Below are 26,559 nucleotides of genomic sequence, written 5' to 3'. Positions count from 1 at the left end.
CGGGAGATGGGGTTGGGCAGGTGTGGGCACGTGCTCAGCCCAGGGGATGCAGGAGATATCGCCGAGTAGGGGCGACGCGTGGTCCCTACTACTGTTCTCAGTAGTCCCTGGATCAAAAGTTGGGGGATGGGCGGTTGTGTCTGTGTTCAGGGTGAGCTGGGGATGAGCCACTCCAGAAAGCTAGCATGGACCACAGCAAGATGTCAGGCCCTTACCAGTAACTGCACTTGGTCTTGTGCCTGCCCTGGTCCCAGTCCTAATGTCTGTCTCACCTTTACCCTTATGGCCTGGCTGCTGGCCACCAGCCATGCCCCGGCCTCCCTCTGGAGTGCTGGACTTCGGATGTCAGGACATCCCATCACGCTATCGCTTCTCCTCGTTAAGGAATGTTTGCTATAAAATGTGGATGCCATAAATAAGTTCTCAGATTCTTAAAAAACGTAAGGAGTTAGTGAAAGACGACAGTGTGGTCCACATGGTTTTTGCTTTCCTCTACAGTGCATTTATAGATATTACAAGCTATTTAGTTGTGAAATGGTATCAATTATCTGAATGCCATTTACGCAAGTTCTCAAGAAGCTGCAGGGAAGTGGTTTTGAGTGGGAAGTTAAGGGGTTTGTGTGTTGGCTTCACCACTAAGATCTGTGGTGTGCTGGCGAAGGCACTAGACCTCTCTGGAACTCGGTTTCTTCATCTGTATTGCAGTGGAAAGTACCCCCTACCAACGGTGCTGCTGTTTTATGAGGGTGAAATGCTATTTATCATTTGGATGAATTTCAGAAAGTGAAAAATTACATACAAATGCGAGAGAATGTGATCAGGGTGATTTTATTCTTTCCAATGGCAACGCTTTATTTTCTCATTTCGAAGCCTCTGTATGTAAACTGTTTGTGCCGTTTCAACCAGGAAGACTCCCTTTCCCCTTTCTCTAGTCATGAAAAAACTGGCGGACTTTGAACTCCCTTATGTGAGTCTCAGAAGTGCTGGAATGGAAAACTGCAAGGTTGGACTCCGGAAGTGGTAAGCATTTGCGGTGATGGTAGATATTTGAGGATGTTTTCGGTTCCCGTTGAGATTTTGTCGGTCTCACCGTATCAGCTCACCACCTAACAGCTAGAGAGGGACCAGGAGCTTGCGGAAGGTTGAGAGGAAAGCAATAAAGAAGGGAGAGTGGGGAATGAACCAGAATATTTGTCCTAAAGAATGCGATGTTGAAGATAACTCCCACTGGTCTCCAGTAAGTACTTGAGGGATATTGTCACGAGGATGGTGGCCCTGAAGGTAAGTCTTGAAAAGCAAGTGCTGTTGGGGTGGGAATCAAAGCAGGAATTATGAGAAATGGCAGGTCACGGGCTTGCTTTGGAATGGATTATCAACTGTACTAATTGAAGGAATTTATTGATGATTACAAATAGGTGCAATTCATCTGTTGCACTGTGGTGTTCCCTAAGGGCAAAGGGTGGACTCCGACAACTTGCAGTGAATTTTAACTCTTAAGTATTTGGCTTACATTCTTAAAGGATTCCAGTAACAAATGCGTATAAACCAGGGCCAGCCATGTTCGTAGACTGACTGAACACCTTGCAGAAAATACTATCCTTTCCCCCAGAAACAAGAAGCCCTATGGAAAGCGAACGAACAGAAAATAACAAGAAGCAGGACACTTCTCTCACCCCACCCCGCCCCACATATATCCTATAATCTGTAGTCTCCAGTGTTCATTACCATGGCTGTATTGGGTTGCTTCTTTGGTTTACTCTCTCCCAGCCCAGCTATTCTGTAATCTGAGCACAGAGAGTATTAAAGAAAGGCGTTTTGTAATCTAGGAATAGTAGTTATCTTGACCTCATGATGCCTTGTTTACAGCGCCAGTCTGTGGTTTTGAATTTTGGAAGGACATTCCTGGCAGGGCTAGAAGTTCATCTACTGCTATTCAAAAGTATTCTGAGAAACTGTCAAAATCTGTGGGATGGAACTGTAAAAAGGCGAAAATGAAAAACCCTTAGCAGTTCCATCTAGGTGTTTCTAGAGTAGCTGTTCTTCTAGAAGCTGATTAGTGTAACAAGTGGCTGAGCATGGTCGTTCCTAGGGTCAGAGTATGTGAGTCTAAATCCCAACCAACTCACTGGGTAGCTGAATAACCTTAGCCAAGTTACTCAAGCTCACTAAGCCTCAGTAAAACGGGAATAATAACAGGAGTCTAGCTCATATGATTAGTGTGAGGGTTAAATAAAGTCATCCCACATGCTCAACAAATTTTGGTCTTGTTTCTTACTGTTATATTGAAGATAATAATAATTATAATAACAATAACAGCAGGAATCCCTGAGGCTTAGACTGCTTTGCTCATGGACTCTCCAGAGAACTTGAGATCAAAGGAGACCTGAGGACTCTGTCCCTTACCTTGAAGCCTTAATTGGTAATTGGGTTTTGCCCAGGTCTTCATTAAATAGGTATATTCTATGGGCACCTGGGGGGCTCAGTCGGTTAAACTTCTGACTCTTGGTTTCAGCTCAGGTCATGATCTGGTGGTTCTTGAGATCAAGCCCGATGTTGGGCTCTGCACGGACAGTACAGAGCCTGCTTGGGATTCTCTCCCTCCCTCTCTCTCTGCCCCTCCTGTGCTCACGCTTTCTCTTGCTCTCTCAAAATAAATAAATACAACTTAAAAAAAAAATAGGCATATAGTAGATCATCAGCGTAAGATAAAATGTCACTCACACACCAGCATCTCGGATCCAGGCAGATGGCCTTTGCTAATGGGAACTGGGAAGGAAGGAGGCTCCCACTCCAGCTGTTAGAGCTGAGGGTCAGGTCACCCGAGGGGAAGAGCCTGGAGTAGGATCCTGAAGGGACCTGGTCATCTGTCCAGGAAAAGTCTGAGTGGGAGCAGGGAGGCCAGCTTGGCTGCCGGGAGCTGTGGGATTCCCAGCAGGTGACGCATTCCAGCAAACATTAGCCAGAGTTTTAGGGATTTTTCTGTCTGTGAATTCTCTGGTGCACCTCTCCAATTATGGTACGGTTCCTTCCAGACCAGAGGGAGGCTGCCCTGGCCTCTCAGAGCCCCAAGTGTGGGCTGGGTCCGGGGGCTCTCTAGCTCGGATGCAACAGTTGCTATTGTCAGTCACGGAGAACAGGGTGCCTACGCCGCGTGGGCAAATGAGCTACATCGGACATAACTGTGCATGCTTCTCCCCACCCCCCCAGGAGGAAGGTGACCTTCAAGTACCATTTTCCTCCTTTCCTAGTCCATGCCAATCCCATTGGTCTCTTAACCACACTCTCATAAGTGCAGTGATTCGGCTTACCTCTGCCCTCAGGTTGGTTTAGACCAGCTGTGGTGCACCCTTTCTGGACCGTTTCTATCAATTCTTAGCAGCTCCTGTGCTCATACAGGAACTATGATTTCAGTTTAGCCTGACGATTCTAGGCCCATTAGACAGACACGGAGCCCTGCTGTTTGCAAGTCACTTTGCAGAGTGGCAACTCCAAATAGGACACAGCCCCTATGTACCTGGCGCTAAGATCAACTTGATGAGAGCAGTGGTCAGGATGACTTCGGAGTGCTAAGGAAGCATAGAGGATGAAGTGGAAACCGTGGGGAGTGGGGACTGGAGGGGGGACACGAGGAGCCCAGGAGAGGCAGATGAGGCAGGGACGGAAGCTGGTAAGGGCACTGGTCTTCCAGGCAGAGGAGAGGAGAGAAAACATGGTTGGATGTCGAGTGCGACGGAGGAAGGTGGGTAAGAGACGGAGCTGGAAATGAAAGCTAGGTGTCGCCTGACGGGCCGGGCCGTGGAAGGGAGCAAGATGAATGATCTAACTCCTGGGACCACGACAGTCCACAGGCTACTCAGGAAAGAGCCCTCAGGTTAGAACGCAGAGCCTGGGATTGAGGGGACGGGGCTGACGCAGAGGGCCTGACAAAGGGAGCAGTTTGGGCGACAGATGAGAGCAGCCTGGGTACAGGGTGGTGATGCAGGTGTGGGTTTGGGGCAACGGCGACACCAGGTACTATGGGGTGGGGAAAGGGCATCCGCACTTGGGGCCCGACAGCGGGGCGAGTGTGAACAGGGCCGTGGGCCATTCTCCCACAGCTTTATTGTTTGCCACCTTACTCTCAGAGCCCGCCAGACAAGAGCTTACAGTGTAAAGAAAGTAGGAGACAGAAAAAGCTAGGTGAGTAGAGGGCTGTTAGAAAGGGGGGCTCGTTTAAATATTTTTTTAATGTTTATTATTTTTTTTCAAACTTTTTTTTAACGTTTATTTATTTTTGAGACAGAGAGAGACAGAGCATGAACAGGGGAGGGTCAGAGAGAGAGGGAGACACAGAATCTGAAACAGGCTCCAGGCTCTGAGCAGTCAGCACAGAGCCCGACGCGGGACTTGAACTCACGGACCGTGAGATCGTGACCTGAGCCGAAGTCGGCCGCTTAACCGACTGAGCCACCCAGGCGCCCCAATGTTTATTTATTTTTGAGAGAGGAAGGGGGAGGGGCAGAGAGAGAGAGGAAGACAGAGGATCCCAAGGCAGGCTCAGTGCTGACAGCAGAGAGCCCAACGCGGGGCTCAAACTCATGAACCGTGAGATCATGACCTGAGCTGAGGTCAGATGCTCACCCAACCGAGCCACCCAGGTGCCCCAGTGGGGGCTCGTTTAAAGCATAGGGGGCCACCACCTCAGAGAGCATGTGCTCCCAGGTGTGCCCATCGGCTGTGTCATATGAATGAACTTAATGCTCCTGAATTACGCAGGTACATGGACCCATCCCTCGACTCCATGCTGATGGACTGCACAGCAGCCGTAGATTTGATCCATATGCAGGTAAGGGTGACCAAGGACTCTCAAAACACCATGTGTTATCGACCGTTTGGGATGGAAACCATTAAAAAAAATTGTAATAGTTAAGAATTCTACCTCCATAACTAGAATAGGCAAATTCACAGAGACAGAAAGTACAATAGAAGTTATTAGGGGCTCGGCGGCAGGGAGTTACTGTTTAATGGGTACAGACTTTTTGCTAGGGATGCTAAAAAGGTAGGTATGAGAGTGTTCATGGTTACACAACTTTATGAGTGTTTTTAGTGCCACTGAATTGTACACTTAAAAATGGTTAAAATGAGGGGCGCCTGGGTGGCTCAGTTAAGCGTCTGACTTTGGCTCAGGTCATGATCTCACGGTTCGTGGGTTCGAGCCCCATGTCGGGCTCTGTGCTGACAGCTCGGAGCCTGGAGCCTACTTTGGATTCTGTGTCTCCCTCCCGCTCTCTGCCCCTCCCCCACTCACACTTTCTCTCTCTTTCTCTCTCTCTCTCTCAAAAAATAAATAAGCATTTAAAAAATTTTTTAAATAAAAAAGTGGTGAAAACGACAAATGTTATATATATTTTACTACAGTAAAAAAATTTTTTTTAAGAAATAGAATTTAGAAAGAAAAAAAATTCTACCTCCATTTTAACCACCTCTCTGAGTTTTCTAGGCCAATTTACATGAGTCTAGAAAGGTTGTCCCTGATAATCTAAAGCCACATGTGTTCCCATCTCATTTTAGCATAATCTTCTTTTTACCTGAGCCAATGAGTAGCATACTTGCCTCCAGGGCCTGCTTCATGGGCACATAGCCTGCTCAGAAGAACCCCACAATTGTTTAATATTTTGCTGTTGCCATCTTGATCCTTAATTTTGGAACAAGAGACCTCACATTTTCATTTTGCATTAGGCCCTGCAGATTATGTTGGTGGTCCTGCCTACCCCTACCCCCTAACCCCCAGAAAGTACATTGAGAGTTTGAGAGTTTGGCCTCCTTTTTTTTTTTTTTTTTAGGTTTATTTATTTTTGAGAGAGAAACAGAGTATGAGCCGGGGAGGGGCAGACAGAGGGAGACACAGAATCCGAAGCAGGCTCCAGGCTCTGTGAGCTGTCAGCACAGAGTGACATGGGGCTCGAACCCACGAACCTCAAGATCATGGCCTGAGCCAAAGTCGGACACTTAACTGACTGAGCCACCCAGGCACCCCGGCCTCCTTTCCCTTCCCTGATTCAGTGGTGAAGGTTCTGCTACATGGTGGGGCGGTCACAGATGCTGCCTCTGTGATACCTCTCCTTTACCCCCCACCTCAGTTCTCCTGCCTCACCAGCCCCCTGCCACTACATACACTATGATTCTTCATGGAATGGGAGTTATCACTTACACAGAGAGGCAAAGACAGAGTGGCAGTTTTCCCCTTTATATTCATAAAGCCAGAAATGACCACACTTCCAAATTTTCTTATAAAGCAACCACCAGGGGCTTTACGTGCCCAGGGAGAGGGAACTGCTCAGTTTTTCACTAAGCTCTATGCAAAAGGACTGCCTGGCACAGGCCAAGAAGAACAGCTAAAGGCCAGAGGAATCACCAAATGCCTCAGAAGAAATAAAAGCAATGACCAGCCGGGAAAGGTCGGCATGGCCGGTTCATGCACCGTGCACAACTATCACAAGGCCCTGTGTCATAACTTAACTGGCAGTGTTTTTCCTTAGTGTCTCACAAAATCATGATATCAGAATCAATGAGGTCTTCAATTGGACAAGCTAGAGCATCACTTGTATCTATATCTCCCCCACTAGACCACCAGCCCCATGCAGGGACCTTGGCTTTTTCAGCACAGGGCAAAGCACCTGGGTGGGTGACTGAGCAGTCACAGGGAGCCCAGCAGCCAGCATGTCAGATAAGGAGTCACAGCCTAACTGCCCATTTCTCCTTATGTGACTTTTTAACAGGCCAAGGCAATCTAATAAATCATCTTCTCAAAGCTCTCCGAAATTCTAAGGAGGCAAATCAAAACATCACACATTGGATGTGCAATGGTCACCATTGTAGTTTCATGGCTAGTTTTGAGTTCATTTCTCGTCATACTTGGACCCATGTATAATCATGCTGAGTGTAATTAAAATCATGTTGTGTGAATGGGACCATACTTTACCATTTTACTCGTTTACCGAGGCTCATCGCCGTCACACCCTTGCTATTATAGTGCATTATTGGTTGCATCTGGTCTGTTTGATATCCCGTCCTTGGTGGAGGATGCATCGCCTAATTCTGATATTGTTCTGGTGGGAAATAGTCTTTCTGGCCTGGTGGTGAGAAGAAGGAACCTCCACCATCACCGTAGGCATCGTATCTGTCTTCAACGAGGAGTTGTAAACCAGAGAGAAATGGACGGTGTTTCCTCTGCTGATAGCTGGGAAAAAAGATGGCTTCCTGAAAAGCACACGAATAGCAGTTTTGAAAATGCATTCTGTCCCTTGCTCTGTCACTGGCTGTCTCTCTGCGTGACCTCGGGCCCGCCGCTTCACCCTTCCGAACTTTGAACTACAATGTCCCCCTGTTAAGCGATGAGACGGAAGGAACGGTTTCTAAGTTTTCTCTCAGCTTTACTAGACTGTTATTCAAACCACAGCTCTTCGCTTGCAAAGTCTTCAAAAAATTATAGTTGATGTTATGATTATCTGTGCCATTATCATCACCATTGTTATTACTGAATCCAAGTGGGGGTACCGAGAAGTCAGCTCCGGGGAGTCAGGACCGTAACTGCTGCCTCTTTGGGGGAAACTTTTCTCAGCTCCCCTCGAAAGAAAATCCCTTCCTCCCTCTCTGCTCCTGAGGTACTTGTTTGTACCCTCCATTAAGGGTGCTACTCACCCAGCCATGTAAATATCATTTACATATGTATTTGCCTAACTAGACTCTAAATGGCCCAGGGCAGAGACTGTCCTGGGAGCTTAGGATATGTGAATATGTGAGAAGCAATCATCCTTTAAAAAAATTAATGCAGAAAGTTCTTATGAGTTCTTCTGATAAATAACAGTGCCATCATAATTATTAAGGGAAACGCTTTTGATTGTTCTGAAGCAACTGTGCCCCATGGATGGCTGTCCCAGGAGTCAATTGGACTCCCACACTGTTTCCCTTCTTTTATTTTCAATTTGAGTAGTATTAACAAAATGGAAGGTGGTATATAAAAGTATAAATGTCTGGGTTTTCTAAAAAAATACCGAGGCTTGGTCAATTCTGGGCCTGCATGTCAGCACCACTGGCCTATGTGGTAACTTTGTGCAAATTAGAACAAGGTGTCCCTTGCTCTAGGCAGGCTAACCCCGTAATGGGGCTCATGGCTTGGTGAAGGGAACATGGGCTGACCGTTAGCTTCCCCAGACCGTCACAGCCTGGTGCCCTTGAACATGGCCCGGTCTACTCACACAGCCTTGGCCTAGCTGTGCCATGCCTCAGCCAGCTAGAGCCCGGTATATGCCTTGCTCCCCACTTCTCACTGCTATACCCTCTGCAGGGGGTGCTGGGGCATGTGTGATTGAAGCTCATGAAACCCATGGCTTAGGTGATTTCACTCGATTTTTAAAAATAGGTTCTACATAACTTTCCAGCAGCCAGTCTTTGGGGAGCCATAGAACTGAGTAGAGCCATTTGTCTGAATTGGATTCTCTCATGGTTAGAGTGAGATACTGTATGTGATGTATTCGATGACTCGCGAGCCCATAATCAGGGTCAAATCTTTTCAAAGGTAGTGAAACAAAAGCAGTTCTGTTCCTGCTGATGCAGGACGTTTAAATCTCTGTATCTGAGAGTCCCAGGTCCCCTAATGGCAAATGACATATCTTCAGCTAGTACTTACTGTCATGATTGCTGTTTACCTTCTTTATTTAGCTATACTTTCTCTTTGATATCACTGCTGAGTGATAACACTGCCGAGTCCTTACAGGGCTCTAACATCAAGCAGAATTCAGGAAAGGAAAGGTTCTAGATGTCTAGGTCCAGTTTTGCGAATAGTTGGTGACCAGGGGTAAGTCTTGGTGTGCATAGCCGCCTACATACTCAGAATTCAGTAGCTTGGGCATAGAGAGGAGGGTACAGTCGCCAAATCAGGGTTTTAACCCAACTCGTGCCACTTATTGCTGGGTTGTCTCGAAAGCCATAACCTCTCTGGACCTCAATTTACCCATCTATAGGATGAGGGGAATGTTCCTATCCCACAGACAATTTGCAAAGCTGAGAGAACCTATCTAAAACAGGTTCTCAACAAATATTTGTTATTTTTCTTTCTCTTCTCTAAACCCATTTCCTTGTCCCCCAACCTAAACAGCAAAATCAAAACTTTACTCATCTTTTCATTCTCCTGATGGAGATCAGGCATAACCAGTGGAGCACAGAGACTTACATTCAGACCAAGGTATAAATGAGTGCCTGACTATTGGCAAAGAATTATTAAATGTTTGCTGTATGTAAGACCTTGGACAAGATACACTGAGGGGAAGGACTCAAGGTTTTCTCTTGAGAGGTTAACAGGCTAACTGAAGACCAATGGAAAACTTTCTAAAAGCCTGATAAATAAAAGCAACACAGGCTAATGGTACCAATTTAAATCCCATCGGCTCTACATGGAATTTCCGGTTTCCCCAAATCTTTGCCAGCCCTGAATATTATATATATATTTTTAGTCTTTGCCAAGTTGAGAGGCAAAAAAATAAATAAATAAATAAAATAAAAAAATTACCGATTACTAGTGAGGTTGAATATAGATTTGGAATTTGGAATTCCTTTTTGTCAATTGCCGATTCATATTCTTTGTCCATTTTCTTGTTGGGGGATATTTACATTTTTCCTATTGCTTTATATAAATATCAACCCTTTTCCACATATGATGCGGTCATATTCTCTGGTTTGCCATTTGCTTCTTAGTTTTGTTCTTGATGGTTTCTATGCATAGAAGTTTTATATTTTCATGGAATTATATTTTCCTTTGTTATGACACTTTGATTCTGTATCTTAAAAATATAATCCTTACCTCAGCATCAGATTTCTTTTCCTGAATCTTTTTTTTTTTTTAAACATTTAAATCTTTATCTGGATTTATTTGATTGGGTGGTGTGGGGAAAGAGGCTAACTTTATTTTCTCTCCCAAGTGTGGCCAGCTGTCCCCAAAACCATTGAACAATCTCTTCCTCCACCCACTAATTTAACAGTCAGCTCTATAACATGCTAAATCCTTATAAATGTCCACTTGGCTCTGTTTTTATAGCCTTTCATACATGAGTGTGTTTTTGTCAGATTAGCTCACTTCTGCTAAGGTTGCTAATCTTACAACTTCTGTCGCTTTAAGGCACTACAGGACATTGAACAAGAATGGGCCAAACCCACACAGGCGCAGAGGCAGAAATTAGAGGCTCTCCAGAAAGAAGACAACCAAACAAAGGTGATCAAATATCGCACCAAGAGAAATCCCTTGGAGGGGAGTTAAAGAAACATATTGGAATTGAGCTGTTTCTTAATTTGTAAACCCATCAACCGCTAAACATGGGGGTCTTTTAAAAAACGAGAACACCATCATTAATTTTTCTGATTCTATTCTTTAAAGATTCTGAAAAGCACAGACGATATATTGTGGTGAACCCTTTGCCAAGTTAATATAGACCCTCAGCATTCTTTTTAATGACCACAGAGTATTGAGTTTTATAGTTGTCATTTAGCTAACCAATTTCTTATTATTGGAAATCAGGTTATTTCCAGTGTTTGCTGTTATAAATCACTTTGGCAGTGAGCGCCATGAGGCCCAGGACTGTGTCTAATTTAAACAGACCCTGTGTGTTCCCAACACCTGGTACAGTTCCTGGCTGAAGGTCCCTGAGCACTGCGGCCGGCATCCTCTGTCTTTGAGTACATGCTCCATTATTTCTTAGAATATATTTCTAACAGTCTGTTTCTAAAGCTTCCTTAAAGATGGTACCAACTCACACTCCCCCCCGTCCCCAAGCAGGGAGACGAGTCTGACAAACGGCATATTTTAACAGAAGAAATGGACCCTGCTTCATTGTGTTGTCTTCTTTATTCTCTAGGCTTTGCCAACGTTCACTCACTGAGTGCAAACCAAGTCCAACTAAAATTTAGAGGCCTCATTTATACCCACATTGCTATAGAAAGTAATTCTTCAAAAGCTCAGATATTTTGAGAATTTTACTGACAGGCAGGAAAAGAAGAAAAAAAAAAGGGAAAAGCATATACTTCCACGATATAATATTTTCCTTCCTTGGTATTCCACCTCAGCTTTGTCACAAAAAGTTTGGAGTTCAATTTCTCTGTGTATTTGTAAATTTTGACAATTACAGTGTTTATTTTGAAGGATAGATTATTTGGATATAATTGGATACATCAGCTACTTTGGATACAGTTAGAGATTCTAACTGAGATTCATTCCTGTTCCATCAACTTTTTGATTTGATGATTTAGTAGGAATATTGTGCTTACCATGTGCTATACTCTACCAAAATCTGTATTCGTATTTTTGACACAAAACGCATTTTACGTCTATGATGAGTGTTTTACCTGATTTTACTATATTATCTGTCATAGTCATCTTGAAAAAACTTCACTTTGAGCAGGGCACCTGGGTGGCTCAGTAGGTTGGGTGTCAGACTTCGGCTTGCGTCATGATTTCACAGTTCATGAGTTTGAGCCCCACATCAGGCTCTGTGCTGACAGCTCAGAGCCTGGAGCCTGGAGCCTGCTTCGGGTTCTGTGTCTCCCTCTCTCTCTGCCCCTCCCCTGCTTGTGCTCTGTCTCTCTCTCTCTCAAAAATAAATAAAAACATTAACAATTTTTTTAGTGAAAAAATAAAAAGTTTACTTTGAGTGTATGAATTAGATGAAAAAATCTGAACCATGATTCAAATGAATTTAACCGATACTTTCTTGAAGCATCTAAGGATACTGACATCAAACTGGCATTATTTAAGTGTTTGTGATGTTCTTCTCCTGCTAATAGAGCCATCATGGTAACAACTATTGCTTTACTTTATGTACATGTGCAAGAAAACCTGGAGTTGCAAATGAGTGAAATTAATTTAAAGGAGGAATTCGTTGATCTAAATCATAGGCTAACTACAGCCCATGGACCACTGTTTTTGTAAATGAAGTTTTATTGGCACACAGCCATGCTCGTTCATTTTTGTACTGTCTAAACCTGTCGTTTGTGCCAGAATTGTAGAGGCAAGTAGTTACAATGGAGACTGTATACCCACAAAACTGAAAATGTTTACTACATGGCTGTTTACAGAAAAGTTTGCCGACCCTCGATCTAAATGAAAATATGTGGGCATACCTTCTGCAGTTACGTATGTTAAATTATGTTTTTCAGGTGTAAGTTTCTTAAAGAAACTAATTTTCTTTAAAAAAAAACTAATCCTTGCAGATTTCTCTTAGTTTTCAAAAAGTCAGTAACATTGCCTGCTTCTCGAATGACAAATCCCAACAAGCATTTGAATGACTTACTCATTCATCACTGACTTTCTACAGAAATGGAGCTTAACTGTTATTATTTTTTTGAATGTTTATTTATTTTGAAAGAGGGAGGGAGGGAGAGAAGGAGAGAGAGGGAGAGAGAGAGAATCCTAAGCAGGCTCCACGCTGTCAGCGTACAGCCTGACACGAGGCTCAGACTCAGTAACCAGGAGATCATGACCTGAGCCGAAATCGGATGCTTGACCAACTGAGCCACCCAGGCGCCCTGTGGAGCTTAACTTTTAAATACTTTCGCTCTTTTAGAAGACCGCAGCCAAGAGCTGATTATTAAAAAAAGTTTTTAAAGGTGTTACCAAGCAATAAGGGCTTGTATCATATAATAAAGAAGAAACTATTGTAGCCAGAGCTTGAAACTGCTCTTTCTGCTCAGTGACAAGATAACTCCAACCCCCCCCCCCCCCCCCCCCGGCACACAATGTATCTACTCAGGACCTGTCATTTCTGATGTTTCCCACTGACCCAAGGGGAGGAGGCCTGGCAACTTCATGCAGCTTCTAAGTCAAATAAATGCAGCACAATGAGCTGGTATGAGGACGTGTGGCTGGAAGGGACAGGAACCTCAAGTATGTCTCCTACCTCATATGAACAGTCAGCTATCCCTCACCGCTCATGTCTCAGCACATTTCACCTTAATCAGAGAGTGCTTCATGTGGTCCTTGAAGGGACTTGGCTCCCCTTCAAAAAAGGATCTGGAAAGTGCCAGGTTGTCACTGAGTGATCTTCTTTCTTCTTTGACCACATGTTAAAGTGAGAACTGCTTTTTCTGAGCGCACGTCTCGCACAACATCAGGCAGGACCCTGGTGAAAGCTGGAAGAACAAGATCGAGAGAGGTCCTCAAGCTAATATCAGCTTAGTTAAAAGCAGTGGTTAATAATAACACTTTGTTACAAAAATGAAAAGTCCTAGAAATAGATGTTGTCAGGACAGGGTGTCTGGAACACACTTGTGAACTGCAACTATCCTCTGTCCTTAAGCCAAGTCAGAAGCAGAGGGAAAGCTAAACCTTAAAAGTCACATAAAAGTGTTCCCTTGACACTTTGGGGCTGTCTGTAACCCTACTTAGAAAGCAGACTCACTCTCTCATTTCATTGCCATTCGCAAAATCTCTTCCTCTGACAATTCATATATTCATCATATGGAGCAGACTGTAAAAACTACGTTCTTCCTACATAGACCTCAGCTTAGTTAAAAACAAAAAAAAATTTTAAGGAGGCTCCACACCCAACATGGGGCTTGAACTCAAGACCCTGAGATCAGGAATCACATGCTGTATGCACTGAGCCAGCCAGGTGCCCCAACAGCATTTTAAATATACACTTTTTGTGTATTTTGCTGTTGTAACCTGCTGAGATAGAATCATATCTACTTCATTTGGTTCACTCTATTCGTCTCCATTCATCATTCACTCCCTGAATATTTTCACTCCCACTATGTACCAAGCACTGCAACAGGAGAAGAGACACAATGGTGAATGAGGCAGAAATGGTCCCAGCCCTGGCGGGACACACCGTGAACTTCCCCAGGCCTTATTATGTCAGGGAGCACAAGGGACACCGTCTTCATTTGTATCATCCAGAAAAAAAGGCGCTTTCACGGTGACTCCGTCCCACGTGTGCTCCTAGAATGGCAGTAGCTTCTGGCATGAGGCTGTTACCTTTTTCAAGTCGTCTTTTGCTTCTTCCGACCTGCCCCCGCCCACCCCGTGCAGTTTTTGGAGCTGTCCCAAGAGGTACGGCACTATGGATACTTGCAGCTGGATCCCTGTACCTGTGACTACCCGGAACCAGGCTGTGGGGCCGTCCTTTCCGTCGGCAATGATGAGATCAGCTGCTGCATAACCCTGCCTGATAACCAGACCCAGGAAACCATCTTCCAGATGAGCAGAGTGAAGTGCTGGAAGGTCACTTTCCTCGTAAGTATCTTGGCGCTCTGCCTTCCCCAGGATTTAAAGTCTCAACCCGTGGTTTCAAGATCCTAGTGTTTGGGGGTGACAAAGTTGGGACTAGGGACATAGGCCTGCCATTTGTATCACTCTCTTGAGTGGGCTGGCATCTAAGCCATATTAAGCATCACCTAAGGTAAAACCTGTCAACGGGCTGGTACGAGGGTCCCAACCACAGCAGTAGAGACGCCTGTCTCTCCACTTTGCAGCAGTAGGCTTCTCTACTGCCGGAAGGGTGGCTCTTGTGATACAGCCTATAGAAACAATGGCTACTGCTTATTGAGTACTCACTACATCCTCAGTACTGACGAGGTCTTTACCCTCGGAAACTGGACGCCGACCAGTAGAGCTCTTCTCAAGGATCCCTGGCATCATCCTGCCATTGCCGTCTCCTCCCAGAAGAAACCCTGTGATCAGATTTATTGAGTGCGTGCTTTGTCCCGGGTGCTCTCCCGGATGCTGCCACATCTGGTATTCAATTCAATTCTCACAATAACTCAGTGAGCTGAGTGGGATTATCCCCTTTACGCGGGAAGCCAGATTAACTAGTAGAGGTGAAACACTATTAGAGCAACCGTGACCCCCAGTTGCTAAATCCATGGAATCCACGGGGAGTTTTTAGCCGGCACGATACTAGACCTCTCTGTGGCATTTGACTCTGTCAACCATTTCTTCCTTCTCAAAATTCCCTCTCCTCCCCCCCCCCCCCGCCCCGCCCCCCACCAGTTTTGGGTCTGCTTCTTCCTCTGAGCACTTCTGAAGTGCTGGCTTCTCCTGGGGTTCCATTTCCATCTTTCCTCTATGTCTTCCCTGAAAGCAGTTATCCACGTCCCTGTCGAAACGTCCATTATTTCCTAACGCCTTCTGGACATCTTCACCAGCTGTCTCACAGGCATCTCAAACTCGGCCTTTCCCCAAACCAGACTCGCCCTTTCCCTCTCATGCCCATCCTAGAGACCTTCCTCCTATGTTCCCCATCTTGGTAAACAGGACTTCAGCCACCACCCGCTAAATGTCAAACCAGCAATCTTGACATTATCAGCATATGATTTCAGTCTTTTACATTGATGGGAACTTGTGTTGTGGCTCCGAATCTGGTCTGTCTTGGTAAACGTTCCATGTGCTGTTGAAAAGTGTGTGTATGTGTATTCTGCCACTATTGGGTGGAATATTCTAGAAGTGTCAATTAGATCAACCAGTTGATAGTGTTTAAATCGCCTGCATCTTTATATATTTTCTACTTGTTCCGTCAGTTATTGAGAGAAGAAGAAGGTTAACACCTTCAAACGCAATTGTGGGTTTATCTATTGCTTTGAGTTTTATCCGTTTTTTCCCTCTTTTCCTACCTTTTGAAGAAACTAAGTATTTTATGATTCCATTTATATATATGATTTTTAAGCTATGTCCTTTCATTTATTTATGGTGACTTTAGAGTTTATAAAGTACTTTTTTAACTTATTACATTCTACTTTTAATCATTATACCACTTCACAAAGTATAAAAACCTTACAATAGTCTACTTCTATTTCCCCTTTTGTAATATTGTCATACTTTATTTTGACATGTATATATAACCTCATGCTACATTATAATTATTTTTGCTTTTATTTTTCAAACTTTTTTAATGTTTATTTTTGAGAGAGGGAGAGAGACAGAGCTTGAGCAGGGGAGGGGCAGAGAGAGAGGGAGACACAGAATCTGAAGCAGGCTCCAGGCTCTGAGCTGTCAGCACAGAGCCCGACACGGGGCTCGAACCCACGAACCATGAGATCATGACCTGAGCTGAAGTCGGACGCTTAATTGATTGAGCCACTCAGGCGCCCCATAATTATTTTTGCTTTTAAACAGTTGAATCTTTTCATTTAAACTTTTAATTTTGACGTAATTGTAGGTTTGCATGCAGTTGTGAGAAATGGTACAGAGATCCTGGGTAGTTTCCCCCCACTTTTCTCCAGTTGTTACGTCTTGCAAAACTACAGTACAGTATCAACACCACAATATTGGCATTGATACAGTCAAGAGTTGGAACATTTTCATCATCACAAGAACCCTTCACGCCGGCCTTTTATAGCTCTACCCACTTTCTCTCACCACACCTCTCCTTAGCCCCAACAAACCACTGATCTGTTTGCCATTTCTATAATTGTGTGATTTCGGGAGTGTTAGGTAAAATTTTGGAGGTGACGGATATATTCATTACCTTGATTGTGGTGATGGTTTCATGACTGTACCCATATGTCCAAACTCATTAAATTGTGTATATTAAACATGTTCAGTGGTTTGTTTTTTTTTTTTTTACATCAGGTATACCTCAATCAAGCTCTTTATTAAAAAACAGAAACACTCATAAAACAGTTATGTATTGATCAGTAGATGAAAATGTTGTAGCCACACGTTTGCAGGAACCTGGCCCCGTATTTCCCCTGGAACAATGATTCAGTGTTCAGTATTTCACTATGTACAGTGGCTTCATAGAACACGACTACTGTGAATAATAAGAACTGACTATATTTAGGATGTAAAAATATAAACAAAAACAAGGAATTGATTCCCTTAAAAATGTTCTGTAATGGAATCATATGGCATGTAGCCTTTAGGACTGGCTTTTCTTTACTTGGCGTAATTCTTTGGTAACCCATTCAGATTGTTGTTTATATCAGTAGTTTGTTTCTTTTTATTGCTGAGCAGTATTCCATGGTATGGAATGGACGAGATTTATTTAACCATTCACCCAATAAAACGTATCTGGTTGTTTCCAGTTTTTAGCTGTTATGAATAAAGCTCGTGTAAATGTTCGTATATATGTTTTGGAGCACAAATCTCCATTCCTCTGGCGTAAACTCAGGAGTGCAACTGCTAGGTTATATTGGAGTTGCATGTTTAGTTTTTTTTAAGACTGAACAGTTTTCAAGGTGTCTGTGCAAATTTACATTCCCACCAGTGATATACGAGCCATCTTGTTTCTCTGCGTCCTCATCAGCATTTGATGTCACTGGTTTTATTTTAGTGTGTAATGATATTTCATTGTGATTTTCATTTGCATTTCCCTCATGGCTGATAATGTTGACCGTCTTTTCATGTGCTTATTTGCCATCTGTATATCTTCTTTGGTGAAATTTGTTTTTCATATCTTTTGCCTATTTTCTAATTGAGTTGTGGGGTTTTTTTACTGCTATTTTAAGAGTATTTCATACATTGTAGATACTAGTCTTTTGTTGGATATGTGGCCTGCAAATATTTTCTCTCACTCTGTAGTTTTTCATCCTCTTAACAGGGACTTTTGCAGAGCAAAAGTTTTTAATTTGATGAAGTCTAATTCATCAGTTTTTTCCTTTTATAGACCGTGCTTTTCAGTGTCAAGTCTAGGAACTCTTTGCCAAACCCTAGATCCTGAAGATTTTTTTCTTAGTGTTTTTTTCCTAAAGGTTTTATAGTTATAGGTCATACATTTAAGCCCATGACTCACTCTGAGTTAGTTTTCATAGAGGGTGTGAAACTCAGAACCACGTTCCCTTTCCTGCCTGCGGAAGGGCACTTGCTCTGACGCCTTTTGCTGCAAAGGCTGTCCTTTAACTGAACTGCTTTTGCACCTTTGTCGGATATCAGTTGGGCACATGTGTGTGGACTTATTTCAGGGTTCTCTATTGTATTCTATGATGTATGTGTCTGTCCCTCCACCGGTACCACACAGTCATTGTGTTCCTTTGTAACCGCTTTATCAAGATATAACCTACATACCATGCAAGTGTACAATTCGGGGGAATTTCATACGTTCGCAGAATTTCACATCCATCACCATAATAAATTTTAGAGTATTTTCATCACCTCAAAAAGAAGCCCCCATGCCCCTTAGCTCACATCTGTGTCCCCATTCTACCAGCCCTAAGAAGTGACTAATCTGCTTGTCCTGATAGATTGACCCATTCTGAATATTTCATTATTATTTTTAAGTTTATTTATTTATTTTGAGAGAAAGAACATACGCACGCATGCACCTGAGTAGGGCAGGGGCAGAGAGAGAGGGAGAGAGAGAATCCCAAGCAGGCTCCACGCTGTCAGCACAGAGCCTGACGCGAGGCTTGATCTCACAAACCACAAGATCGTAACCTGAGTCAAAATGAAGAGTTGGCCACTTAGCCGACTGAGGCACCTAGGCACCCCTGGATATTTCATTATTCATGGAATCATATATGATCTTTATGACTGGCTTCCTTTACTTAGCATAATATTTCCACATATTACCTTATCATAGCATGTATCAACACTTTATCCTTTTCGTGGTCAAATAATATCTTGCTGTATGGCTATACCGAATTTTGTTTATTCATTCATTCATTAACGGACATTTGGGTTGTTTCTATCTTTTGGTTGTTATGAGTTATGTTGCTATGAACATTTGTGTACAAGTTTTTATGTGGACATAGGCTCTCATTTCTCTTGGGTATATGATTAGGAGTGGAATTGCCAGTACCATAGTGGTATTTTTATGTTTAACTTTGTGAGCAACTTCTAGGCTGTTTTCCAAATAGTCTGCTCCATTTTATATATCCACCTGCTGTGTATGAGGGTCCTCTCCACACAGGCACAGATCATTGTTCAACCAAAGATCTGAAAAGAGCTCTCGGAAGCTCTTTGTCTGTATCAGTCCTTGTCTTTGGTCCTTTTCTCCACAAATTCTAAACTCAACTTCAAACTCTTATCTCCTTCTCCTCAACTCAGCAAGACCTCTGGGCTCGGTTTGAGTCTCCTTCCCTGCACTGCATTCTGGAAACTCCTCCAGGCAGTGAGCTGGGTAACGATAGGGCTCACCTCATGTGTTTTCCTTCTCCTTGGGTTGACAGAACTGGATTATCTGTTGTTCGGTGTCTGAAAACAGCTATTTTTCAGTTCATATTTTACCCTGCTGCTCTCAGATCAATATTTCTAAAATATAAATCTGTGTGATTTTCCAGCTTTTAAAATCTGTTCATGCATGCCTGCTGCCTTCAAGATGAAGTTTAGACTCCTTAACTTAGCTTATAAAACCTGTAACAGCTAGGGCTTTTTTTAGTGGCCAGCAATAGAAACCAACACTTCTGGCTCCAGTGGAAAAAAAAAAAAAAGAGAGAGAGAGAATTTATTGGAGGGATACGTGAAAACCCACTGATTTAAAGGAAAGGCTGAAGCAGAGGCTTAGGAAAGTCAAGAACCAAAGGAGCTCAAGGTTTCTAGGAAACCGGAATTCTTTATCAGGACCTGCTCTTTGGATCGCTCTACTCTGGAATCAAATAAGGGGCATAGAGAGTATTTGTCCAATTGCCCTGAACTTGGGTAATGTGTGTCCCCCCTCCAGGAGGGCAACGTTCCCTGACAGTCCTACCTAGATGGCCACAGCAGAGGAGAGGTTCTCCCACGGGCATGAGACTCCATTACGAGGAGAAAGGAGGATAGAGGCTGTATAGCAAAACTCAAAGCTGCTTCCTACAGAGCTTTCAGGATCTGGCCCCAGGCTGCCTCTTCTCTCGCATCCCTACACGTCTTGCAGCCTGGGCTTTGGCGCCACACTTGATCTCTTGCCACATTTCCAGTGCGCCAGGTCCCCCCCTGCCTCGGTGCATTTGCACTTGTTATTTCTTCTACTAGGAACCACTTGTGCCCCCAGAACCCCGCCCCCACCCCTACCCCTCCACCCCAAAAAACCCACAACAAACTTGGAAATTTTCTACTGCTGCTGCTCAGATACCAGCCCCCTTCAGGAAGCCTACCTTTACACTCCTAGTCTGGATTACATGCCCATCCTACTTCCTTCCATAGACCTGTGTTTGCTTCCCTTGTAATACTTAACATAGCAAACTGTGGTGACTTACTTTCATAGCCCCTCCTAGACTGTTGGCTTCTTGGGAAGAGCCACAGTATCACTTGTTTTGATATTTTGCCTGGCACATAATAGCCACCTAATTTTCTACTGAATATTAAATAATCTCTCTTCCTCTGTAGGGAACTCTGCTGGATATGGATGGACCTCAGCGAACTCTCAACCAGAACTTAGAGCTCAGATTTCAGTATAGTGAAGACAGTCGTTGGCAATGGTTTGTTATTTACACCAAACAGGTGAGTTCTCAGGACAGAGCATGAGACCCTGTGCTGAAAGGCTCTCTTGCCTGCTGGGGTGAACAAAGCACATTATCCTAACCCATCCAGAGCAGAGTTCTAGAATACACTGTACACTCCATTTTTGGCCTATAATACTGTTTAATTTGTTTATTTTTTGTTTTATTCTACTAGTCACTGCAGCCTTCATGTCAATTTGAGAAATGCATTAAGTTACTAAATAACAGAAGATTCAACTAATCGTGGCTCAGACCAAGGGCTGGTGAACTTTTTCTCAAAGGGCCAGATGATAAATATTTTAGTTTTGGGATCCATATGGCCTCTGTTGCAACTACTCAACTCTGTTGTTGGAGTGCAAAAGTAGCCCCAGACAATATGTGAACAAATGGGTACAGCTGTTTTCCAACAAAAATGTGTTTGTAAAAACAAGTGAGGGGCTGGATTTATTGATCTCTGACTCAGACAATATAGATTTTTATCATCTACACTTAATAAGAATACTAGAGGTAGATGATTGACATCCCTATCATAAAAGCTATCCCTTTTATCTAGAAGGCAAAAACTTTGCCTCAGAAGCCCCCACAGACTTTCCATTAGGTCTCATTGGTCAGAGCTGGGTCACATGACCACTCCTAGCTGCAAGGGAGTCTGGGAATCAAGTATTTACCAAAAAGAACAGAATTTGTGATCAGCTTAGAGTAAGCATGAGCTGGGCACTTTGTCATCAGACAAAATCAAGGTTCTGCTGGGAGGGGAGAGAGCTGTTGGGGAGCAAACTCTCCAGGTCTTCCATGGGCTTATAATTAAAGTTGGAACAAACATTTTGTTTTTAAGATTTCATTTTCTAAACAACAAATTCAATTGAAAAATTCTATGAACTAACTTAAGCTATTTCAAATTGGAATCAAAATTACAGATATTCTAAAATGAAACCAAAATATCAAAGCAATCTTTGTGTCAACATTACTTTCAACTTAAGTCACTGGTGATCTCACTAAGTTCCAGGGAGCATTCTGGTTTCAGGTAACCAAAGGTCCCTGAGAATCTTTACCTCTAGTATAGTTGCAAATCATGAGATACTACACACCAAGGTCCTCTGAAAAACATGAAGTGCTAACCAAAGTCTAGATTAAAGAGATGGGCCCTCGGTTTCACCTTGAATATGAAACATCCTTAGGGAAATGGTAGGATGGTTTGCAGTCACTTGGAGAGATGCAAGGTAGATCTTGGCAGTGAAATCATTTCCCCTTGCCCAGAATGCTAACTGCAGTAGTTAAATTTTATTATCATCTTTTAATCTAGTCTGTACCAAATGAGTTGAAGCCACTATACAGAGTGTAATAAACATTCTTTTAAAGGACTCCTAGTAGGGTCTTATTTCCTTTGGAGTGTGGATTTATTGATATGTACCCAAGAGCTATGTATGCAAAAGGCAGAAATACAGCCCGTTTGCCTTGCAAACACCAATGAGGGCTTGGACCCCAATATCTTCTAGATTCTTTAAACAAAAGCTCAGTGCCTTCATATTTAATAAATCCTACCTGATTTATAGCTAAGTCTTAACGTACATATCTGTGCACATTGTATAGGAATATGGAATCGGTTCACACCTTACGGGGCATTATTAAACACCTCTCCTATCTGTATCAACTCAGATTATATTGTTTAACTATTTCATACCCTGGTTTTGTGTAGGTTACATATGTACACAGATAAACAGGGTTAGTTCTTAGCTAAACCAGGAAATCAAAATTTGTTTTTGTGTGTAAATCCCACATCTGTTACTCTTTTCCTTATTGGTAGCAGTACCTTTCTTCTCTTCTACTTCCTTTCTCTCCCCTTAAATAAAATAAATTCCTGTCATGCTCTACAGTCCTGCAAGACTTTGAGATGCTATCTGTATGTAGCTATTCTCCCTCTAATTCTACTTTCTATGTCCTATCCTCCAAGGGTCTCTGCTTTGGCTACCATCCCGACTTGGGTTTTCTCTCTTCCCTTTCTTCTCCTCTCCATCATCCCCTCCCACCCTCCCCAGTGCAGTGACCATCCTTGAGCACAAACTTATGCTAAGGTCCTATGACCACAAGCTTTGAGCTTTGTTGTCTCAAACTTTCGTAGGGCCAAAAGAGAAAGGTATAAGCCAAGAATTGAGAGCAGAACAAAAGAGAAAGAGGATTAGTGGGAAAGAAGCAAGTGGGGAAATCGTAGGGAACCTTAAATTGGCACATGGGGTAAAGGTCTTGGAAAAAGGAAACCCTAGCGTTTGTATGACAAGATGTCTAATGTCTGTGTCTTGGCACTAACAACGACGAGCCAACAAAAAGCCACAAGTGATATTGGGGGCGACCATCAGTCTTAAAAGTGAGTGATTAAAGATACCAGAAAAATAGGAAAGTGATAAAAAAACAAAATTTTTTTTAGTTTATAAAAGCCATAAGGTGTTAATATACCCTTTCAAATAGGTTACTATTTATACCTAGTAATAGGTCTCTCAATAATCATGCATACAATTAAATATAAGATTGACCATCATCGGTTGATTTGATTACAATAATAAGCAGTTTTTATTATTTGTTGCTTGTAAGACATGAGCAGCTTACAAAGTAAAAAATAGGGGGGAGTTTTAAGAGGGAAAAAGATTAGTAAGTGTAATGAGTTTTCAGTCTTTTTAAAAATTTACTGTAAGTATATCTATGTAATTGAGAAAATGTATGGCTACTAGCTAATTGCATCGTATGCAAATTTATGGAAATTAAAAAAGAAATTTAAATTCTTAAACGTGTACTCTTGGAGAGCAGAGCTCAAAATCTGTCTTGTGGTGTGAGGACAGAAGAAAGACGATCTCTTCAGCTGAGACACTTCTTTATTTCTGGATTTTCAGGCTTTTTTGCTGAGTAGCTGCTTGAAAAAGATGATCTCAGAAAAGACAGTAAAGCTAGCTGCAGAGAATCCAGAAATGGTAAGTGCTCTTATCCATGTATATTTTTCAGTTAAGTTCCCACCATCAGCCTATACTAACCTACACTGATGAATGCTGGTCCTCAAGGGAGGAATGTGACCTCCCAGAAGTGAGCTCCTCTGCCTTCTGGGAGCTCAGTCTTTAGAATTCAAGCCATTTTTCCAAGACAGGTGTCCTTACGTTGCTGAGAACTCTCCAACCCTCTACTCTGTATTCTTGTATTTCTGCTTTCCCCCAAATGGAAGATTCCAGATTTACCATAAAAACTACCTCATAAGGTCAGGATCCTGAGAGGTCTGCAACATAGCAGCGATGAACTTCAATAAGCTCTCCAGTTTTGTCTCTAGAAAGAACTCACAGCTTCTTGAAATTTCCATCGTGCCAAATTAAGATGCCGTTAGCAGTTGGAAGAAGCCATAGAGTGAAAGAAGCTCTCAAGGCTATAAATTTTTCTCAGTGTAAGATTAAACTTTGCTTTTCTAGTCTGCGTCTCTTCAATAAAGGCCTAGTAACTCCTTGCAAAGGTTGGTGACAAGCTGTAAAAAGAGACACTGAGATATTAAACTTGTCTATTTGCCTTGTCGCCATCATGATATGAGCATATCCCAATAAGACGGTACAGTTTATGTTTTAAAAATGATTACAGGGGCTCCTGGGTGGCTCAGTCGGTTGAGCGTCTGACTTCGGCTCAGGTCATGATCTCACTGTCTGTGAGTTCAAGCCCGCGTCGGGCTCTGTGTCGACAGCTCAGAGCCTGGAGCCTGTTTCGGATTCTGTGTCTCCCTCTTTCTCTGACCCTCCCCTGTTCATGCTCTGTCTCTCTCTGTCTCAAAAAAATAAATAAACGTTAAAAAACAATTTTTTTTTAAATGATTACAGGGGTGCGTGCGTGGCTCAGTCGGTTAAGGTTCCGGCTTTGGCTCAGGTCATGCGTGCACTGTTTGTGAGTTTGAGCCCTGCATCAGGCTGTCTGCTGTCAGCGCAGAGCCTGCTTTGAATCCTCTGCCTCCCCCTCTCTCTCTGGTTCTTTCCTGTTCACGCTCACTTGCGCGCTCCCTCTCTCTCTCTCTCTCAAAAAAAAAAAAATAATAATTAATTAAAAATATTTTTAAAAAATGATTACAAATACTAAAGCCTGGTTGACATTTATAAACGTATTTTTTTTTTTTGCAAAATGTTATACAATCTTTAAAAATGCAACAGAAAACATTTGGAAATGTTCCCTAATATTTTCATTTAAATTGAGTCCTTTCTAAGAAGATGGGTGACGTCTTCAGTTTAACATTGCTCTTTCCTAGACTTTGCAGCTTTTTTCTAAGAAAATAGTTGTACTTTACCCTTACTTCTCATTCTTCTAGAACTGAAAATATTTTCCCAGGGAAAATAAAATTCACTCCCCCCTTTGTATTTGAAGAATTCAAAATGTATTACAGCATAGCATATCAAAGCAATAAAAGAATTGTGGATGCTCTTTTTAATTTTTTTTTTTTTACATTTACTTATTTTTGATAGAGACAGAGCACAAGTGGGGAAGGGGCAGAGAGAGAAGGAGACACAGAATCTGAAGCAGGCTCCAGTCTCTGAGCTGTCAGCACAGAGCCCAACACCGCGGGGCTCGAACTCACAAACCGCGAGATCATGACCTGAGCCGAAGTCGGATGCTTAATGGACTGAGCCACCCAGGTGCCCCTGGATGCTCTTTTTTAAAGAGTAATAAAATCTAACCTCTTAGGATGGACCCCCTTAGGCTCCACTTATTATATATATATAAAGAAGAAGAAAGAGAAAAGTAATTAACTGAAGTAGCCCCGTTAAAAGGGAGAAGTGCTCTCAAATGTGGCTGAATAAAATGTAAGCCACTTGATGCAGGAAATACTTGTACAATGAATAGCTAAAGAGTTTGCTAAATAATAAGAGAAGGTAGTGACCTATTTAAAGTTTTCAAGAAAAACAACCACACTAACTACATTCTTCAGATTTGCACACAAATTGAAATCTACACTTTCTCTGTGGCTGATGGTGAAATCAGCATGTCAGTCAGTACTTGCTTTATCCTAATACTTAACAAGTTTTATTTCCACAAACTCTTTTTCTTCCCTTTCTTTCTTATTCTGGTTCTTGAAAAGCTAAACCCTTCTTCTGGAAAACTGGGCTTTCAAGGGGATGTTGTTGGGATAGTCCACACTTAAACTTGAAATCTCATCTACAGATGCCTGGGTAGAATGAGACCCCGGAAGGTGAAAAGAGCAGACAGATTAGCTCTCGGAACGTATGCTGGGTTCTGGGCTTCCTCACAAAGTATCGAACAAGTTATTTTGTGGAACTTAAAGTAGCCATATAAATTTATGACTGTGACATCCACTCATTTTCTAGGTAAACACGTAAAGTCTGAATTGACCCATATCACTTATAAAAAAGGCTTGTATGGACTAGGATAGAGAGGTCTCTATTTTGCAAGGCAGAATAGATTCCAAGATTTTGATCATCATGAAGAATCAGGAGGGGGGAGAGAAATTAAGGAAGCTGTAACTTAATGAGCCCCACAAATAAAGCAGATAGTCCCTAGAAGCAGATTAAATAGTACTACTTTATCCTAGTAAGAAGAAAGATGTTGAAAGAAGAAATTTGTGCTACCTTAATTAACTTAGTTAACTCTAGGTGATGCTTTCAAAGGTAAGACCTGAACCATTTCCAAAGAGATTGTTAAAATTTGAAGTCAAACAGGGGCACCTGGGTAGTTCAGTCAGTTGAGCGTCCAACTTTGGCTCAGGTCATGATCTCATGGTTTGTTGGTTCAGAGCCTGGAGCCTGCTTTGGATTCTGTGTCTCCCTCTCTCTCTCTGCCCCTCCCCCTCTCACATTCTGTCTCTCTCTCTCTCTCAAAAATAAACATTAAAAAAATTTTAAAAATTTTGAAGTCAAACAAATGTACTAAAAAAAATGTAAACACAACAACAAAATCATGTTACATTCTTAAAGGCAGTATCAACTACAAATCAGAAAGGGAAAAAATGTAACATTCTTTTTAGAGTTACACTCCTACACAAAAACCTTTAATAAACGAATTTTGTTAGTATTTGCTACTCGTAACTAGAACAGAATTTTAAGAATTATTTTATTGGAAAATAAAATGTATTTGTCAGGAGTAGGTTAGGCTACATATAACGAAGAACAAAACAAGACAGAAGAAGGGTCCCACGCAAAATAACAGTTTGTGTCT

General features: G+C 42.6%; 2 protein-coding genes across 7 annotated transcripts in view; one reads left to right on the top strand and one right to left on the bottom strand.

The window, feature by feature from the left end:
• The window catches only part of LOC122211306 (translation initiation factor IF-2-like), a 70,812-nt gene that overhangs the window by 26,876 nt on the left and 17,377 nt on the right, over positions 1 to 26,559 (bottom strand). Inside the window, exons 2-3 of one of the 6 annotated variants that reach the window (XM_042924449.1) lie at positions 12,924 to 13,155; positions 1,162 to 1,302 (exon numbers count right to left, since the gene is read on the bottom strand). The gene's annotated coding sequence lies outside the window, so the exon portion shown is untranslated. Of the gene's footprint in view, positions 1 to 1,161; positions 1,303 to 6,345; positions 7,240 to 12,774; positions 13,156 to 23,789; positions 23,876 to 26,559 lie in introns of those variants that run through there. The other 5 variants (XM_042924446.1, XM_042924448.1, XM_042924447.1 and 2 more) reach the window with 5 other exon arrangements.
• SNX31 (sorting nexin 31) overlaps positions 1 to 26,559 on the top strand; it is a 68,370-nt gene that overhangs the window by 36,056 nt on the left and 5,755 nt on the right. The window contains exons 7-12 of the mRNA XM_042924453.1: positions 933 to 1,020; positions 4,756 to 4,825; positions 10,154 to 10,246; positions 14,057 to 14,260; positions 20,267 to 20,380; positions 23,262 to 23,339. Of these exons, the coding sequence (XP_042780387.1) occupies positions 933 to 1,020; positions 4,756 to 4,825; positions 10,154 to 10,246; positions 14,057 to 14,260; positions 20,267 to 20,380; positions 23,262 to 23,339 (647 nt within the window). The remainder of the gene's footprint in view (positions 1 to 932; positions 1,021 to 4,755; positions 4,826 to 10,153; positions 10,247 to 14,056; positions 14,261 to 20,266; positions 20,381 to 23,261; positions 23,340 to 26,559) is intronic.

The sequence above is a fragment of the Panthera leo genome, chromosome F2 (genome assembly GCF_018350215.1).
Source record: "Panthera leo isolate Ple1 chromosome F2, P.leo_Ple1_pat1.1, whole genome shotgun sequence".
NCBI classification, from domain to species: Eukaryota; Metazoa; Chordata; class Mammalia; order Carnivora; family Felidae; genus Panthera; species Panthera leo.
Note: the sequence above shows the minus strand (reverse complement) of the source record. Positions and strands in the feature narration are given on the sequence as shown.